Source organism: Pleurodeles waltl, chromosome 4_1 (genome assembly GCF_031143425.1).
Source record: "Pleurodeles waltl isolate 20211129_DDA chromosome 4_1, aPleWal1.hap1.20221129, whole genome shotgun sequence".
Classification (NCBI taxonomy): Eukaryota; Metazoa; Chordata; class Amphibia; order Caudata; family Salamandridae; genus Pleurodeles; species Pleurodeles waltl.
Genome location: NC_090442.1, coordinates 94,193,264 through 94,212,133, shown reverse-complemented (window position 1 = coordinate 94,212,133; position 18,870 = coordinate 94,193,264). Strand labels below are relative to the sequence as shown.

At 45.9% G+C, this 18,870-nt stretch overlaps 1 protein-coding gene across 1 annotated transcript in view; it reads left to right on the top strand.

Moving 5' to 3' along the window:
- Window positions 1-2,928: 2,928 nt before the first annotated feature.
- Window positions 2,929-18,870, top strand: part of LOC138287032 (olfactory receptor 5J3-like) — a 42,970-nt gene continuing 27,028 nt past the window's right edge. Inside the window, exons 1-2 of the mRNA XM_069227393.1 lie at window positions 2,929-3,489; window positions 6,045-6,100. Of these exons, the coding sequence (XP_069083494.1) occupies window positions 2,929-3,489; window positions 6,045-6,100 (617 nt within the window). The remainder of the gene's footprint in view (window positions 3,490-6,044; window positions 6,101-18,870) is intronic.

Genomic DNA, 18,870 nt, shown 5'->3' with positions numbered 1-18,870 from the left:
GGGACAGAGTGATACAGCAGTATTTCCAGTGACACACAGGTAAGAATTTACTCCAGCATTTAAAACTATCTGTAACAGTACAGGCTCTCTACTGTCTGACCTTTCCCCCCAATGTATGGTAACTTAGTTGTGGATTTCCCTTCCTATTGCAGTGATCTGGTCCCCACGGAGTGCCCTCTGGTTTCTTTCCCCATGGACTACCGCTGTGTGACACTGGTATGTTGTCATCACAATGTAACTGGACATTTTTATGTCTAATACATTTGTTTTAAAGGAAATAAATGACAGACTCCAGATGGTTTTGGTGCAATAATTGTGTTTATTGAAGTGAAGAAATGGGTGAATAGTTCAAGAAGGGTGATGGGTGATGGTGGAGGCATGTCCTTGGCAGAGTCCATACTCTCGTTTGCACAGGTGCATTGTCCATATGCCTGTGGAAGGTGGAGCAGGGGCAGTTCTAGGTTGGACAGGGTGAACAAGTGGGACAGTGGGATGACATCCGGGGGGATCCTTTCCTGGCGGGGGTCTTGACATCCTACTCTGTCTTCTTCCTGGATCTCAGGCCTTTCTTGCGGGGTGGTTCTTGTTCTGCAGGGGGTGGGGTCCGGGTGGCCCGTTGCTGTTGTGTGGGGGCCTCCTGACCACTAGCACCGGCGGAGGTGGTGGGCTGTTCTTCGTCCATGCTAGTGGCAGGGGCCCTTTGGGGGGCCACATGGTCCCGCAATGTGGTAACAATCAGGTTGAGTGCCACCACGATTGTACCCATTGCGGAACTGATGGTGCGCAGTTCCTACCGGAACCCCATGTACCGTTCCTCCTGCATGGCCTGGATCTCCTGGAACCTGGCCAGGACCGTCGCCATCGTCTCTTGGGAGTGGTGATACGCTCCCATGATGGTGGTGAGGGCCTCTTGGACAGAGGGTTCCCTAGGCCTGTCCTCCCTCTGTCGCCCAGCAGCCCTCCCAGTTCCCCTTTGTTCCTGGGCCTCTGTCCCCTGGACGGTGTGCCCACTACCACTGCCCCCAGGTCCCTGTTGTTGTTGGGGTGGTGGGTTACCCTGGGTGCCCTGTAGTGGTGGACACACCGCTGCTTGACCTGTCCTGGAGACAGAGGCATGGGCCCGCTGGGTGGGTGCTGTGGTGGTGTTCCCAGAGGGGGGTAGGTCTGCTGTGGCCTGTGGCTGCCTGAGGGGAACCGACTGTCCAGAGGTCCCCGATGGTCCGGGCTGGTCATCAGGTTCCAGGTCGACAGAGCTGCTGTCATCACTGGGGGCCTGTTCTGGGGGTGGGATGGACATTTCTGGACCCTCCTGACCGGTGTGTTGGCGTTCGGGTCCTGCAGGGGTAAAAGAGTATGGTTATTGGTTGTGTGTGTGCCATGGCGTGCAATTTGTGTGTGCCCTTGTCCACCAGTGCTGGCATTCCGTTGTGGGAGGAGTTGTGAGGGTGGTTTGGGGGGGGGGGGTATGTGCAGTGGTCATGCTTAGGTGATGGGTGTCCATGGTTTGTGTTGGCATTCAGGGGTTGGTGTTGGGTTGGGTGGGTTGTGCTGGTGAGACATTATCAGGGAGGATGTGTGATGGGGGGTTGGGGGTGAGGGTGGGGGTGTGGGTTGGCATGCTGGTGGGGTGGGGGGGATGTAGTAGTTGAGATTATACTTACCAGAGTCCATTCCTCCGCCTACTCCAGCGAGGCCCTCAGGATGCAGGATGTTTAAGACCTCTTGCTCCCATGCTGTGAATTCGGGTGGGGTGGGTGGGGGTCCGCTGCCAGTCTTCTGCACAGCGATATTGTGCCTTGACACCATCGACCGCACCTTCCCCCGTAGGTCGTTCCAGCGCTTGCGGATGTCCTCCCGATTTCTGGGATGCTGTCCCACAGCGTTGACCCTGTCTACGATCCGTTGCCATAGCTCCGCCTTCCTGGCTATTGTGGTGTGCTGCACCTGTGTGCCAAAGAGCTGGGGCTCTACCCTTATTATTTCCTCCACCATGACCCTGAGTTCTTGGTCCGAAAACCGGGGTTGCCTTTGGGGTGCCATGGGGTGGTGTGGATGAGGTGTGGGGTGGTGTATGTGGTGATGGGTGTGGTGGTGTGTGGTGCTTTGTGCGTAGATGTGGTGTGGGTGATGATGTTGGGTTCCTGTGTGTGTTGTGGTTTGCGTTCCCTGTGCTCTCTCTCTGTGTATTGTGCCTTCTCTCTTAATTTCGATTTGTGGGGGTTTGTGGGTGATGTGGGTGTGTGTTTTATAGTTGATTGATTGTGTGGGAGTGGTGTTTGTATGTGTATCAGGTGTGTGTATTTCGATTTGTCCAATGTGGCTGTGTTTTGGTGCTGGGTGTGTATTTTGACCGCAGCGGTGTGTACCGCCAATGGAATACCGCGTTTGAATGACCGCCGCGTGGATTCGTGGGTCGTAATGGCATGGGCGAATTTCTGTTGGCGTGACGGTGGAGGTTTGGTCATCTCTAGTTTATCGCTGGCCGCTGATGTGGCGGACTGCAGTGGAGGTCGGGTTTTTGGCAGTTTGGCAGTTGTGGGTCAGAATGACCGTGGCGGTTTACCGCGGCCGCGGTGTTGTTATGGCGGTCTTCTGACCGGCGGTAAGTGCCTTTTACCGCCGAGGTCAGAATGACCACCTTAGTCTTGCTCCACGAGGAAGTTACAGCTGTCTTGACCAAGGGAGCAATAGAAAGAGTCCCGTTGTAAGAAGTAGGCAGTGGTTGTTATTCCCACTACTTTATGATGCCCAAAAAGAACAAGGGTCTTTGCCCTATTCTAGATTTACGGGCTGTCAATCTCTTCCTCAAAAAGGAGAAATTTGTCTTGTCTGCCCTAAGCCAAGGAGACTGGATGGTGGCGCTGGACTTGCAGGATGTGTATTTTTCACATCCCCATCCTGCCTGCCCACAGGCATTACTTATGGTTCATGGTGGACCACAAGCACTTTCAGTTTACCGTGCTTCCCTTCGGTCTCACCAGTGCCCCTTGGGTGTTCACCAAAGTGATGGTGGTGGTAGCAACTCATCTGCGCAGGTTGGGGGTTACAGTCTGCCCCTACCTCGACAACTGGCTGTTTAAGGCTCCTACTACCCAGGTTGTCGTCACCCACCTTCAGACCATGACAAACCTCCTGCATTCACTGGGGTTCACTATAAACATGCCAAAGGCATGCCTGACTCTCTCTCAGAAGCTGCCATTCATCTGGGCTGTTCTGGACACAGTGCAGTTTCGGGCTTATCCTCCCGAGCAGCCATATTCAGGTTTTGATACAGATGTTTCAGCCAATATCCTGGATTTCAGTGAGACAGACTCTGAGGCTGTTGGGCCTCATGGCCTCTTAGTCAAATATGCCCCAATGGCATATGAGGGCTCTGCAGTGGGAACTGAAGTTCCAATGGGCACAGCATCAGGGGAATCTCACCGGCACAGTTCAGATCTCGGAGGGAACTGCAAAGTATCTGCAGAGAGGTTAACAAACTGCGATTGGGTCAGAGGCAGCCTCCTTTCCCTTCCCCAACCAGATCTCACAGTAGTGTCAGATGCGTCACTTCTGGGCTAGGGTGACCATCTGGGAGAGGTGGAGATCAGAGGCCTCTGGTCTCCAGTGGAATCCGGACTCCATATCAATCTACTGGAGTTCCCGGCGATCAGACTGGCATTTAAAGCATTTCTTCCTGTTGCACAAAGGAAGACAGTGCAGGTGTTCATGGACAACACTACTGCAATGTGGTACTGTAACAAGCAGGGTGGTGTGGGGTCATGGACCATTTGTCTAGAGGCCCTATGTCTCTGTTAATGGCTGGAACAGCAGGGCATAACCCTGCTATTTCAACACCTGGCAGGTTCTCTGAACACCAGGGCAGACAAACTCAGCCATTGACGCCTAGAGGATCACAAGTGGTGTCTCCATCCAGAGGTGGCACAAGGACTTTTAGCAGTGGGGAGATCTTTGGTTAGATCTGTTCACCTCCGCAGAGAACGCTCAATGCCAGCAGTATTGCTCATTGGAGTTTCCAAGACGACACTCGCTTGATGACGCTTTTCATCGAGAGTGGAGTTCAGGCCCCCTATACGCATTTCCACCCATACCATTTCTGCATTGAGTTCTCAAGAAGATCAAGAATGACCAGGCCCAATTAATCTTGGTGGCTCTGGACGGGGCACAGAGAGCCTGGCATCCCAAGCTTCTGAAAATGAGCATCGATCCTCTGATCAGGCTGTCCCTTCGGGAAGATCTTCGGTCGCAGTAGCAGGGGGAGGTTCGCTACCCAAACCTGTCAACTCTGTGTCTTCATGTATGGAGATTGAGCGGCGACAGTTGACAGCCTTCAACCTCCCAAAGTCTGTAAAGTTATTGTGGCAGCCAGGCATTCCTCCACTAAGAAATGCTTTGTATATTTTTGTATATTTATGCGACATGAAAACATCATATTATTCCGCTCACAACTGACCATTTTGTGGGTGGGTAGCTGTGGAATTTTGGCCCTAGTTCAGACAGCCCCTAGTAAAATCTAGCAAACCTAAACATTTCTGAAAACTAGACGCCAAGGGAAAATCCAGGATGGGGTGGCTTCTGTGGTTTTCACAAAGTTGTGTTACCCAGAGTCCCTTGCAAACCTAAAAAAAAAACATTTCCTCACATTTCTGTGATGGAAAGTTCTGGAGTATGCGGGGAGCCACAAACTTCCTTCCACCCAGCATTCCCCTTAATACTCTGATAAAAATGGTACCTCACCTGTGTGGGTAGGCCAACTGACAGGAAATGGGCCAAAATGCAATGTGGACACGTAACATTTTTCTACTCAAAACTGACTCGTTTTTTGCAAAGTGGATACCTGGTGATTTTGGACCTCAACTCAGCCGGCATGCAGTGTTTTTGGTGAATTCCCAACAACTTTGGCACTAATTGGCAGTATTCTGCTGCTGCTATTTTTGATTCACAATGGCCGCCAAACAAAGAGGAGTGATGGAGCTCCCCTATGCCAACTCTGTTGTGAATGTGTGCTGCAGTATTTCAGAGCACCACTGCTGCAAGAACTTGAATTGGTCACTGTCATTCAGACCACTTCTTGCCTGTGTGCACCCTATTTTCCAATGTTTGTGGTACTTCTTTGAATATGCACCAGAGGTTGGGCTTGCTGTGCAGCACATATCTTCTTTGGATCCAGATCTGTGGATTTAGTGGCACCCAGTGCTCCAACAGCTGGCAGTTTAAGAAATGCTGCCTCATCAACCTGAACTATTGCTGAGGCACCATAACATGTGTGATCTGCGGATCTCATGTCTAATGTGCTGTCAACTTACCACCTGCCAAAGTGCTGTCTTTCCTCCATTGATGACATTAGGGATTTCCTGCAGGATCATGACTATTGTTAAATCTGACCTTTGACATATTTTATTCAATATTCTAAATTGCCACTCTTTTTATTTGGACAGATTTCAGCTTGATTTGCTTGTCAACTTAGACATTTTTATCTCTTTTTATGCACATTTTAGTGAACTTTTAGTTAGTAGTGCTAAGTGTTGTTCATTGTAAGTATTGGACCCTGCACTACCGATAATGATGAGGTTGTCATGGGTTCAGCTTTTAGCACCTAGGTTGGGCACCCATATTTCAGCCTTTAGCCCCATAGCCTCTGCCGTTAAGGCAAAGTCACGTTTTATTTGCTTTTATTCATTTTATTTTAAATTACCACAGCTAGCTTTTCAGCTTGTTGCTTTTATGTTTTTCAGTTGCTGTTGTTAGAAAGCACAGTTGTTAATGTTCCACATACATATGCCCTTTGCATGCATTTTTTTCAGTGCTTTGCTCAAGGCTGTTATATATCTATCCACAATAGTTTACTAAGTATTGTCGCCACAAGAATACGAAGTTAGCCACAAACCATGAATCACGTCAGGCCTGTTATCAAACACAACATGTTTTGTTGTAAACACTACATAGGCCTATGATGAGTAGAGAGGTCATTCCAGCCACAACAGCCATCTTATGTTGTATGCCACTGTGTCTCAGCTTTGCTGATCTTGGTCTTGTCTTTGCAGCCAAATGAAAGGACTGCCAAGCAGACCAACAGGCAAGACCCTGGCCTATCTCTCAGGTATAGAGTCAAGGCTCCTTCCATAAGACTGGGATAGGCAGAAAGGCTAACACAGCTATGCTCTCATGTTCAAAAAGGGTGTAAGTAGGAATTCTGAGACACATGTTTATTTGTGGGGGCTGTTTATCTGTTTTTCACTAATGGTCACAATCATCACTCTGCTATGTTTCATCCTCCCAATAATCGCAGTTCATCTCTTTTGTCACAGAATACAGTCATTCCAATAAATACATTGAAATCTGTCCTGCATCTCTTTGTCTGCCTTTGAGTGTGTGAGACTTTGTGCGAATGAGAGAAAAGGGTAATCTGTCCACCACAACTTCCCTGAGAAATCATGTACTTTAGGATGCCGCAAGTCACCTTACCTTTCCAGTTTTGATGAGGTGCTGCTAGCTGGCCAAAAAGGTTAGGCCACAGCTTTCAGCCAGTGAGGGACTGACTCAATCATATACAATTTCCCAAAACGTTTCTTCCAAATGCTTTAAAGGAACAGATTTTAGTGATTTAAGAACAAGAGAAAGATCCAAGGAGGGACAGGAGAACACACTGTAAGTCTGAGAAGACCTTAGGAAGGAGGGAGGGAAAATAAAACCATGACAATGACAAATCTTCCTGAAAACATTCAGAAATCTTAATGGATCACTGGAATGAAGTAAAAGACCCCTTAAATGTCACAATTTAACAAAAACCCTCTGTAGCCAAACTTCAAGTGAAGCTGTTGTAGAGATGACATGGAACAATTGGGTAAAAAAATGAGCACTGGACACAGAGGGAGCCCGTTCTGGGCGTACTACTATCTTCAGAATATGTGTAAACCTAGCTTTCCTGTGCCACTAAAATTGCCTGTGTATTTCTGAATTTGTATCAGGACATTCTGAAGCAGGGAACAGTTGGAGGGCGAATCAGTAAACAAAATACCCCATGCCCCAGGAGAAATCAGGGCTGCCCTATGATCCTTCACCCGGGAGATAATATAGCTGAGTGAGCTTGCAGCATATCTACCACTGGGACCTCAAATGTGAGACATGTCTCCCGGAAGAACTCCAAAAATAGAGAGAAGTCTGATACGGACTGGAAGAATAGCCTTCTCAGAGTATCTACCTTCATGCTATCAACCCCTAAAATATATCTGTCTGTTAGAGAGAAAAGATGAATCTCTGCAAATGAGATAACTACAATTGTCAATTATGTCCAGAATGCCAGCCCAATCAGAATCTTCTTTAAGTGTGATGACCAGAGACTGAATGTATATGTTTGGGCTTAAATGACAAATGATGAAGCCATGTGTTCAGAACTCAACACTTATCTTTGTTGGGTCAGAAGGTATTGCAGTCTCTGAGACAATAATTGAGAGGCCACCTGATGCTCTCTGAAAAATCATGTCCAAAGTTAAATAGAAGAAACATCTGAGATCAATACCTGGGGAAATATTCCTTCTCTGAATCCTTTCATATCTATAAAGGATCTTTTGGATACTATGGTGAAGGAGAAGGCCTTACTATTACAGAAGTAGGTAGTGATCAAATACATTGTGTTGGCATCCTTCAGACATGAAAGCAATATGTTTAAGAAAACCCATATTTAGACTGAGATGTTCAACACCTTTCTACACAATTTCACTGTTAGTATAACATCCGTTTGCCTCAGTGTCAGTATTTTCATCTCGATCTGTTGTAGAGACTGAAGGGCTTATTTAGAAGCCTGGTGCGCTGCCAGTGCAACTCTTTTTGTGATGCTCCAGCAGCATCTTATGCAGGCTTATAACTACAAGGCTAGGCAAAGCCACTTTATGGCATTTTGGGGGTCATTTTGACCCTGGTGGTACAAGACCACCAGGGCTAAAATGACTGAAGCTCCGCCAACAGGCTTGCGGTGCTTCCTGGGTCATTTTGACCGGGGCCGGCGGTTTTCTGCTGCAATGGCCCCGGCAGTAGTAATTCGCCAGGGCAGCGCTGGTAGCAGCGCTGACCTGGGGATTACAAGTCCCCCTACCGCCAGCCTTTTCCCGGCGGTTTGAACTACCAGGAAAAGGCTAGTCGTACGGGGAGTCGCGGGGCCCCCTGAAAGGGCCCCATGCGGCTTTTCACTGTCTTCTATGCAGACAGTGAAAAGGGCGACGGGTGCAACTGCACCCGTCGCACGGCAGCAACACCGCCGGCTCCATTTGGAGCCGGCTCCCATGTTGCGGCCCAGCGGGATGTCGAAATGGGCACCACGGGAGTGCGGCCGCATTGGCGGCCGCACGGCGGTTACAACTTGGCGGGCAGCGCTTGCCGCCTGCCAATGTTGTAATGGGGCCCATTGTGGCTTTATAGATATTGTGCAAGGCAACGAAGCGCAAGTCACTACGTTGCCTTACTCTGTGCCAGGGAGGCGTTCCATGGGCATTGCGGTGGGTCCCATGCAAAACCCATAAATGTTGATACATTCCAAGATTTACAAGGCATTGTAAACCCTGGGAATGCTTCAAAATCTTACGCCTCCCTAGGGAAGGTGAAAGAAGGAGAAATATCTTTAATTCTACCTTGTTTTCTCCTCTTTCTATGTGTGCTGCATTCCGCAGCACATATAGAACAAGGAAAACACCTCCATGGATTCTTTTTGGAGGAAGGTGTCCCATGCTGCTCAGAAACAATCCTGTCTGTGACGCAGACATCCTTGCACCACGGTGCAAGGGTGCCTGTGTCGGCGCTAGGCCGCCATTTGTGCACCAGCGCAGGGGTAGAGGACAGAAATTCACTGTATCTTGTAGATATGGTGCATTTTTGCCTTTTCCCCTTGGGGCAGGGCAGCGCAGCAAGGTCACTTGTGTGCTGCCCTGCACCACAGAGATTGTCAATATGCCCCTGAATCCTCAGTATTTCTTTCTAACTGCGGATCTATGTGAGCAGGAGAAACTGTAGGAGGAGGCATAGCTACAATAGTAGGTGTTGGTAAACATCTTTCAGAAACAGAATTAACTGTTTCCTGAATCAGCTTAAGTAAGCAGTGTGATCCAGGGGGGAAGCGTGGCTCCATTGGCCCCTGAGTCATGGTGATGATGATGCTTGTGCATCTGATAGGGACAAGGAAGAGAAACAATGAGGTAAAAATCATCCTTTCTGTCACTGAAAAAGAAGTACAGCATTTTAGGAACCATTGCAAAGCCAGTATGCTTGGCCTTAGTAATCTGGTGCAACTGGTATTGTATTAAAAGAGTATGCCAAACAATAAAAATGAGAAAAAAGAAAAGATGCTTGAGAGCAATATGCTCATAATAATAACTATCACTGCGTATAATTTTTGCAGGTGAGCAAATCAATTGATGACAGTGGTTGGCCCAAAGCCTATCTATGCATATGCATACATTTTATTTACAAATGTACCTGGTTACATGAGACAAGTGAAATCACTATAACTGTCTCTAGACGAAAAGCTAAAAATGGGATGCCACAGCCATACTCACTTATGCACAATTCTCTCAAGCCACTAATGTGTTTTTGTCTATAGGGCTTAAGGTCTCCTGGGCAATCCGTCTGTGGATGTCGATTGACAATATAAATATAGAAGCAATTCTTCCTCTTATTCAGCCTAAACAGACTTTGTTTCCTTTGTCTCCTGACATTTCATGGCACTCAGCATAGGTCGATCTGAACAATAAGCAAGATGTCCTGCCAGTAACTACTGGGCAAGTAAGTGATTTCAAGGGTGAGTAGATTGTTTTTCTTTTACCCAGTGCATGATATTACCACTGTGACTCATTGGTAAACAATTTACATTAGAGAAGGCATTAGGACATTAAAGGATTTACTGATATTTTAATAACGTACATGCAGACATATTTGATTAACCACAGTAATTTAGTGGGAACATTACAGTCTCCCTGCTCTCCCTGGGGGTAGATAAGGAATTGGGCTGAATTTGGTGTTCATCTGTAAACTGCCCCCTGCACCCAGGTGGATAGAAAGCCCACTAGACACCAAGAATTCAAGAATTTTACAGTGGGACACAAAAAGGGTCCGGGGCACCCCACAAAGGCATTCGACAATAGCCCCAAACCAAAATGGGCAGCACATTTCTCCTCTACCACAGGTAGGGGATAGAAATCACAGTTTATGCCAATGTATTTTTTAAAGAAATATTGGGGTGTGGCCACCCCATCCTAACCTCGGGCTTGACTTCCACCCTTAAAGCCAAAATAGTTTTTCTGTACCCCCCATGACAAGAAAAAATCAAAACAAGGACCTTGCAAAGCATATCTGGTCTTTGGTGGTCCCTGGTTCATTCTGTAAATGCTGCAGGTGCTAGACCCAGCCACACAAGTAGATACCATATTTACTGCGATACATATGGGATCGCTGAGTGGTACGAATTTTGTTGATCCATACAAATTCTGTAACTTACCCTCACAGAAATGTGAGGGAAATAATGGGCATTTTTAAGAAAAGCTGTGCTGCACTCAGTGCACCGCCACTTTCCTTGCGTACCCTTACCGCCCCCCTACCGCCACAATGTGTGTGCCACAGGGTCGGGAGCAATAGCGTCAACATTTTTTATCCTATTGAGTACCGGTCAGGGCTAGCACCACAGTTTTCGCTCTAACCCTGAACGGTACCTAGATGCCCATTGTAACCAATGGTGTGCCCCTTTTTAAAACCTGCTCTGAGCAGGCGTTAAAAATGGCAGTAAAAATGACACAAAGAAATCTCTTAGATTTCTTTGTACCATTTTTTAGCCCCCCCCCCCCACCTAAAGGGGAACGCCTCCTTTCATACTTCATTCGTGGCGCAGGCATATTGTGGTGCAAGGGGATACAAAGTGGCGCCACTTTGTAAATATGGGGTGGCGTTTATGACGCTAATGTGCCATTAGATGGCGCTAGGCCCTCTTAAATCTGGGCCTATGTGTTTTAGTCAAAGTTTTCAAGGAAATCATGTAAAAAAAAGTCTTGTGCAATCTACCCATGCCAAAATACTCTGGACTGCCCTAGGTGTCTAGGCTTCAGAAATGTCTGGGTATGCTAGATTTCTGTGGTGGACTGAAAACATTTAATCTTTCCATGTTGGGTGTTTGGGGCATTATTTGACACTAGTGCTAGATTCACCCACACAAATGGGGTACTTCTTTTATTGGGAAAAGAGTGAGAATGGCAGGTGGCAGTAAATTTGTGATTCACCACGCATCCAGAACTTCCTTTGCAGAAATATGAGGAAAATACATGGTTGTCGCCGGGTGTCTACATTTAAAAAATGTCTGGGTTTGGTTTCTCTTGTCAGGGGTTGATCCTTGGTTTAAATTCCACAGGCACTCACATAACAAAAAAGGGTAGGTTTCAATTGGTGAAAGCAATATCTTTAGGTTTTGTTTTGGGATGTTTTGTGTTGCTGGTGCTATTGCCAGCCAAACATGTGGAGTTCCATTTTTATTGGGAGATGAGTGGGAATCCTGGGTGTTATGAATTAATAAGATCTCTGTAGTTTGCAGAACCTTTCCACATAGAAATGTGAGGACAATGTTTTTTCTTCAACGTTTTGAGTTTACAAGCTCTTCTGGATAGGAAAATGCCATGTCTTCTCTGCAAGAACAAAGTGAATGAAAACTACTGCCAGTGTACGTGCTTCATATAACAACAAGGATGAGATCTGAATCCGCATGAGAACAACCTTTTTTCCTCTCAACTTCCTGAACGCTTTGATAAACATTTGTTATCACCATGAATTTTGCACAGGTAAAAAAGTTAGAAAAAATGTATACATATTTCATAAAATAATACCTGCATGGCAAGATCTGCAAAATACACACTGTTGTGCTGAATTCTGAATTTCATTACAAAACCAGAGGCTATCATTATTATTGACTCTGAATACATTAGGACTTTTGGAATCCCCGGCCAACAGAAAGTCCCCTTCTGCCACCCTTCCAAAAACACTCCCACTAAACATTCTTCTCAAGGCAGTGAAAGTAGAGACATACTTACTTGCTTACATTTTTAACCATGTTTTCTCAAAATAACAATTCCTTTGGATTTTCACTTGCCTCTTTGCTCGCATGATCACCCAACTTTGGGTTTATTTTAATCACTGCCTTTCTTCTTTCCACATTTAGGGACAGATTTAAGAACTGAATGCGCCATCTAACGTCACATTAACATCATTTTTTTCACACTAATGGGGGGTTAGATGGGCAAAAATGCAGCACCAGATTTTCAAAATGGTGCAATGTATGCATTGTGCCACTCTGTAAACCTTTGCGCTTCATCATGCATGTGCCATGTATAATGTATGCAAAGGAGGTGTTCCCCCATTAGGGGGGTCAAAAAATGGTACAAAGAAATCTAAGAGAGTTCTTTGCGACATTTTTTTGGCACTTTTAACACCTGCTCAGAGCAGACATTAAAAGGAGGCACACCATTGTTTACAATGGGCCTCAGTGGGCTTTGCAGGATTAGCGTCAACATTTTTGATGCCAATCCTGCAAAGCTCTGAACCTGCGTCAGAAATGTTGCTGCTAGTTCCCTACATTACCTAAAAACAAACAATCTCTCTGTCTATAACCCCTTAGTAAATCAAAGTTAAAAGTTGAACCCTTATTACAGCCATAAGAATCGGTGAAAACTGACCACCACATCCAAGAGCTTGTCTTGGCATTGTTTAAGAACTGTTTGAAGTCCTTTTCCAGGATCTCTGCCCATTTTGAATAAGAAAGTGATTCATTCTGGGCCCTGATTTGGTGTGAGGCAGACCCTTTCATCAACTGTGGATCTAGAACTTTCTGCTTTTAAGATTGTTTCTCCAGAATGCTAGCCTCCGTGTTTATAATGAAATCCAGATTTTATATTCATTTCATTTGAAGAATCGCTATTTTCTAATAAGGCAACATTGGACAAAGTTTGAAATTTGGCAGTCTTTGTAAGCTGCACAAAAGTTCGAAGTTTGGACAATTCTCCCTCTTTCACCTGCAACATGTATCTTCATGTTTGCGGTGCCTCTGGTAAGTAAGGTGTTTTAAAGTTTTTGACAACTACACTCTGCTCTGTCGGAAGTTAAGGATAATAAAGTAGAACTTGGTTCAAGTCCTAAACTTAGAGCTGTAGAGTTTACAGTATGCCTAGGATTAGTCTCAAGAGAACCTTCTAAGTGCTGCAAATCTTCATCTGACATATTGTGTGCTCATGTAATGTGTTGCATTTTGTTGTGCTGCACTTTTAGTGTTTCAGTATTTTTGGATTATTATGGTGGACAGTGGTTGGCAGATGTATTGTAAAGCAATACTGCCTTGTAATATAAATGGTTTGTGTTGCTATGTCAACTAGTGGGGAATATTTGAATGTTTAGGCTGCGCTCGGAAGGAGTGGAATGGCTGGGTGTCTGTCTTCACTTTGCAAATAATGTGCCTGAAACGTAAACCTATTGTCACAGTTTCACTTGCATGACACATTTTACTGGTGGCTTATACAGGCAGCATATAGCTCTCCACTTTTGCCAGTTTATTAAGTTCAGAAAGCTGAAATATTGAGTAGATTCCTTAGTGAATCAACATTCCAATCACACACAGATATTATCGGTGAACTCATTGGCATAATAGCTTGTCAATATATCCTGGATGTGCTTATTTGTACTCGGTTTGGGGAGGCGGACAATAAAGAGTCTCAGATGTGTGGTGGTTTGGTCCATCCATAGGCCACGTCAAACTTGAAGAACTGAATGGCAGGGATGAGCGAGATGACTTGTTAAAACAAAAGTAAAAGAATATTGCTAACAAGAGGATGTGTTCTCGCTTTCTGCTAATTTCAGAAGTGCACATATCCTAAAGGCATCTTTCCTGACACTTAGCCCATGTTTATACTTTTTCAGCGCCGCATTTGCGCCGCTTTTTGACGCACAAACGGCACAAACTTACAAAATACAATTGCATTTTGCAAGTTTGCGCCGCTTTTGCGTCAAAATATGACGCATATGCGGCGCTAAAAAAGTATAAATATGGGCCCTAATGTTGCTCGTTATTCAAGACAGCGTTTGAATGGAAGGAGGGATTACGAGAAGGTGGGTGATGTTTGTCTTCCAGAATATTTCTAATAGGGTTCTGGAGATTTGTGGAAGCTACAAACCTGGGGGGTATCTGCGGTAGTTCTCTTAGTAACGATGTCAGAACACAACATGTGTTGTCTTTGCAAACACCTGTTGATTTTGCAGAAAATTCTAAATCTCCAGGGCTTGATCATACTGTAACTTGGGCCCAGATTTAGCAATAATTGATGCCGTGAAACAGAGCAAGATTACTCGCTGCGCGGCCTCAAATAGCGAGGGCATTTCTGCTCTCTCACTGTCCTGGCACATTATGTGCTGACTAGCACCAACGCAGGCACCCTTGCGCTATGGTGCGTGGGTGCCTATGTTGTACGTAGGATTGTTTTTGTACAAGAAGGGGAATATTTTGCAGCAAACATGAGTACCACTCCTATGACGTGTTAGTTGTCTCTTGTTTACATGTATTTAGGGGCAGCAAACACATCTCCTAAATTGTCTCGCATGAAAATGAGATGTGGCCATTTCTGCTACAATAGCTAGGCATCAGTGGCGTAGCGTGGGTTGTCAGCACCCGGGGCAAGGCAAGTAATTTGCTCCCCCTAAGAGCTGCGAGTGCGGGGCAAGGCAAGTAATTTGCGCCCCCTAAGAGCTGCGAGTGCGAGCGTGCCCCCCCCCCCAGATGTTGCGCCCGGTGCGGCCGGCCCCCCTGCACCCCCCACGCTACGCCACTGGTAGGCATTGATACTTTTCCCACTTTGAATATGTGCTGTAGTGCAGAATACAAGCAAAGTTGGAAAACTTGAGGACTTTTAAAAGTTATTTCCTGTTCGCCTGCCTTGAGGAGGCATGATTTTTGGTGCAAATCCCTATCTACAAATGCTAGTAAATACAAATTATTTTAAAAACCGTATGTGAGTGCATGGAAATGTTAATATGCCACTCATAATATGCCCCCTTTTTATAGCTTAGCACAAAGTATTCCTACTTTGCATTAGAGCTACTTTGTGCTACTTTGACATATTTCCCAATGTTAACCATTGTTTGCTTTAGAAAGAAAATCCCACCACAGGACTAGGGGTGAGTTATGTAATATTTAAAAGTAGAGACTTTCTTATCACAAATGTTATTTTGACAGCTTCGCCTGCATGCTTAAAGCTGGAGAAGGCAGGCTATGCGGGTAGGCCTGAAGCCATGTTTCCTTAGTCACCTTAGTGGGTGGAACAACATGTGCTGTAGTCCACAGATGGCTTAACATTTCAATGCCATTGGTGGTGTCTAGTACCATATACTATGGCCTTGCTGGGAAAGTGATTATGGCAATTAGAAGTTAGCCAATTTAGCTATTGTTTTCAAAGTATATACACTGTGGAGTGGACAGCAGTGCCTCATTAAGTAGCGTTCAAAAAACCAACAGCATCACTCAAAAAAACAGGGGTTACTTCACAAAAGGAAGCACTTTCTCACAACTACTAACTTAAAGTGCAGTTAGGCATAATGGCTAAATTTGTTATATAAATATCATAAAAAGAAATATCTACCATATAACACACATTTCAATGAAAGTTAGGATTGCGTTTCCATAGACAAGGCCTTTTTTTCTTTTGTTAATAACCAGTGCTGTTTTTAATGCAGCTTCACAAAACTTTCCCAAAAAGTTCACCTCACCTCCTTCCTGGAAAGTTTCCAGTTGATCCATCAAGCGGGGGCCATGATAAAGGGGTGTCCCAAAAGCAAATTTGTCCTTGGAGTTTCCTTAGACATATTTAGGAAGCGCTACTCCAAAAGCTGCAGAATCAAATTACTCCAAATTTGGCAAAAAGTTAGATATTGGCCCACAGATTGTGTATTTTGTGATTTGGTGGAAATCCTTTCAGTAGTTTTTCTAGGAAAGTAGCCCTTATCTAGACTTGTTAGCCCCACTTTTTGCCTGTATGTCAGTGTGTTTAACTGTTTGTCAGTATGTTTTACTGCAACAGTTAACCAGGACCCCAGTAGTTATGCTCTCTCCTTGTAACTGTGGTTGTTGGATACTGTTAACACAGTATTCCACTAATAATTGGCATTCGTGTGCCCCCTTATAGTTCCTAGTATATGGCACCTAGGTACCAAGGGCATTGGGGTTCCAGGGGATCCCCATGGGCTGCAGCATTTCTTTTGTCACCCATAGGGAGCCCATGCAAAGACCTCTACAGGACTGCCATTTCAGCCTGTGTGAAATGGTGCATGCATCCTTTCACTGCCATTTACACTGCACCAGGTCATTTATAAGTCAACCATATGTAAGGCCTTCCAGCCATGAAGGCTAGGTGCAGTGTAACTATGTGTGAGGGCACCCCTGCACTAGCAGAGGTGCCTCCACGTTGTCCAGGACATTTTCCCAGACTTTGTGAGTGTGGGGATGCCATTTTATATGTGTACTAGACATAGAACACTACCTATGGCAAGCTACAGAATGGTAACTCCGAATCTGGTCATGTGAGGTGTCTAACATCTTGGAATTTTACCCCAATGCTGATTCTAGCATTGGTTGTATGGTTCCACGCACTCTGAGGGGCTTCACAGTGGACCCCCAGTACTGCCATTCCAGCCTTGTAAGGTTTTGAAGGCAGCTCAGCTGCTGCCACCCCACAGACAGGTTTCTGCCCTCCTGCTGCTTGAACAACTCAAGTGCAGGAAGGCAGAAACAAAGGATTTCCTTTGGGAGCGGGGTGTTACACCCTCTCCCTTTTGAAATAGGTGTTACAGGCATAGGAGGGGTAGCCTCCCAGAGCCTCTGGAAATGCTTTGAAAGGCACAGATGGTGCCCTGTCCATCACCACCCCAAGGGTGGTGCTCAGAGCTCCTCCAGAGGGTCCCTGGGTTCTGCAATCTTTTTTCAAGATGAGCAGGAAACTCTGGGAGTATCTGAGTGCCAGTGCCAGCAGGTGATGTCAGAGCCCTCCCCTGATAGGTGCTTACCTGGTGAGGTGACCAATCCCCCTTTCAGGGATATTTAGGGTCTCTCCTATGGGTGGTTCTTCAGAGTCGGATTGCAAGACTCCAGCAGGAATCCTCTGCATCCTTTACTTTACCTTTTCACTTAAGAAACTGCATCTGGACCGCCAGGAACTCTACAAAACTGCAACAAAGAAGCCAGGACGACTTCTTCAACACTGTATTTTCAGCTTCTGCCAGCAACTGCAACTGTTTCCCAGTCAGGTATCCTCAGAGGAAAGCCAGTGTTCAGTCTGCACCAGAAGATCGAAGGAATCTCCTTAGGAGAGAAGGTATCACTCCCGTGCTCTAGCAGGCACCCTAAGCATCGACGACTGGAGGCTTGGGTCCCCTCTCCTGACAAATGCTTGGATCTAACATCACAGGTGGTGGACTGAAGTGGTCCCAACGGTCCTAACATCCAGCTGTCCAACTTTGATGGAGGTAAGAGCTTGCCTTCCCTAGAAAGACAGTACCCCTGTGCACCATGTGATTTGCAGTTGCTAAGGCTTGTGTGCGACCTTCAAAGAAGTTCTTCATGCACAGCATAGCTCTGGCCCCCAGCACTCCTTCCTGTGACGCACAGCTTCCTGTGTCATTATCCGGTGACTTTGGACCCTTTGTTATAGTGCTGCATGGGCCTCCATTTGGACCGTCTTTGTCCCCATCCTGTGGGACTCCTGGTCATGCTGCCTGGTCTTCTGTGGGCTCTCTGGACTGCTAAGGGCCCTCTCTGACTCCCCCTCCTGGATATAGTTGATCCAATCCTTCCTGGTCCAAGGCAGCACAATTTATTGCTAACTGCCTGCTTTGCGTTTACCAAGGCTTGTTGGGGGAACCCAGCAAAACAAACCAGGCTGCAATCATCCATCTGGCGTGGGGCATCATCTGCACCAACCAGAAACCTGCATCCATCTTCTTGGATGCAGTACTGACTGTTGTTCTCCACCGGTGGTTCCACTTTTGCACCTTCATCTGGGCTTCTTTTCTTCCTGGACTCTTCTGTGCTTCTAGGACTTGGTCACCTTCTTCCACAGGTCTTCAGGTCCAGGAATCCACTGTTGGCGTCTTGCAGTTTCTTCTGGTTCTTGCAATATCTTTTTTCTCTTTTTCTTCTGTGTAGTAGGAAAGTTCCTGTGATTTACTCCTACTTTCCTAGGCTCTAAGATGGATTCTATTATTTACCTTTGGTGTTTTCTAATACTCCCAGCGCCCCTCTACACACTACACTTGCTTAGGTGGGAAACCGACATTCGCATTCCACTTTCTTAGTATATGGTTTTGCTCCCCCAGGCCTATTTCTAACTATTGTGATTTTCACTATTTGCACTCTTTTCTAAATGTTTACTTACCTAGTTTTGGATACAAGTGTATTTATTGTGTATTTTACTTACCTCCTAAGGAAGTATAGTCTCTATGGTATATTTGGAAAGTGTGTCACCAAGATAAAGTACCTTTATTCATGTACCACTGAGTGTTTTCTTTCATGTCTGTAAGTATTGTGTGACTACAGTGATGTTGCATGAGCTTTACATGTCTCCTAGTTAGGCCTTGGCTGCTCATCCACACTACCAGTAGAGAGCCTGGCTTCTAGACACTGACTACATACACTAATAAGGGATAACTCGACCTTGTGTAAGGTGAAAGTACCTTTTGTACCCACTACAAATCAGTCCAGCCTCATACAGTTTTGGAAAAGGTAAGGTTAGGATGCCCTATTCCCGTATGCCCTGTACTCAGGACTTAGAGGAACCCTCCTTGGCCCCAAATAAAAAAGAAATCAGAAGGTTT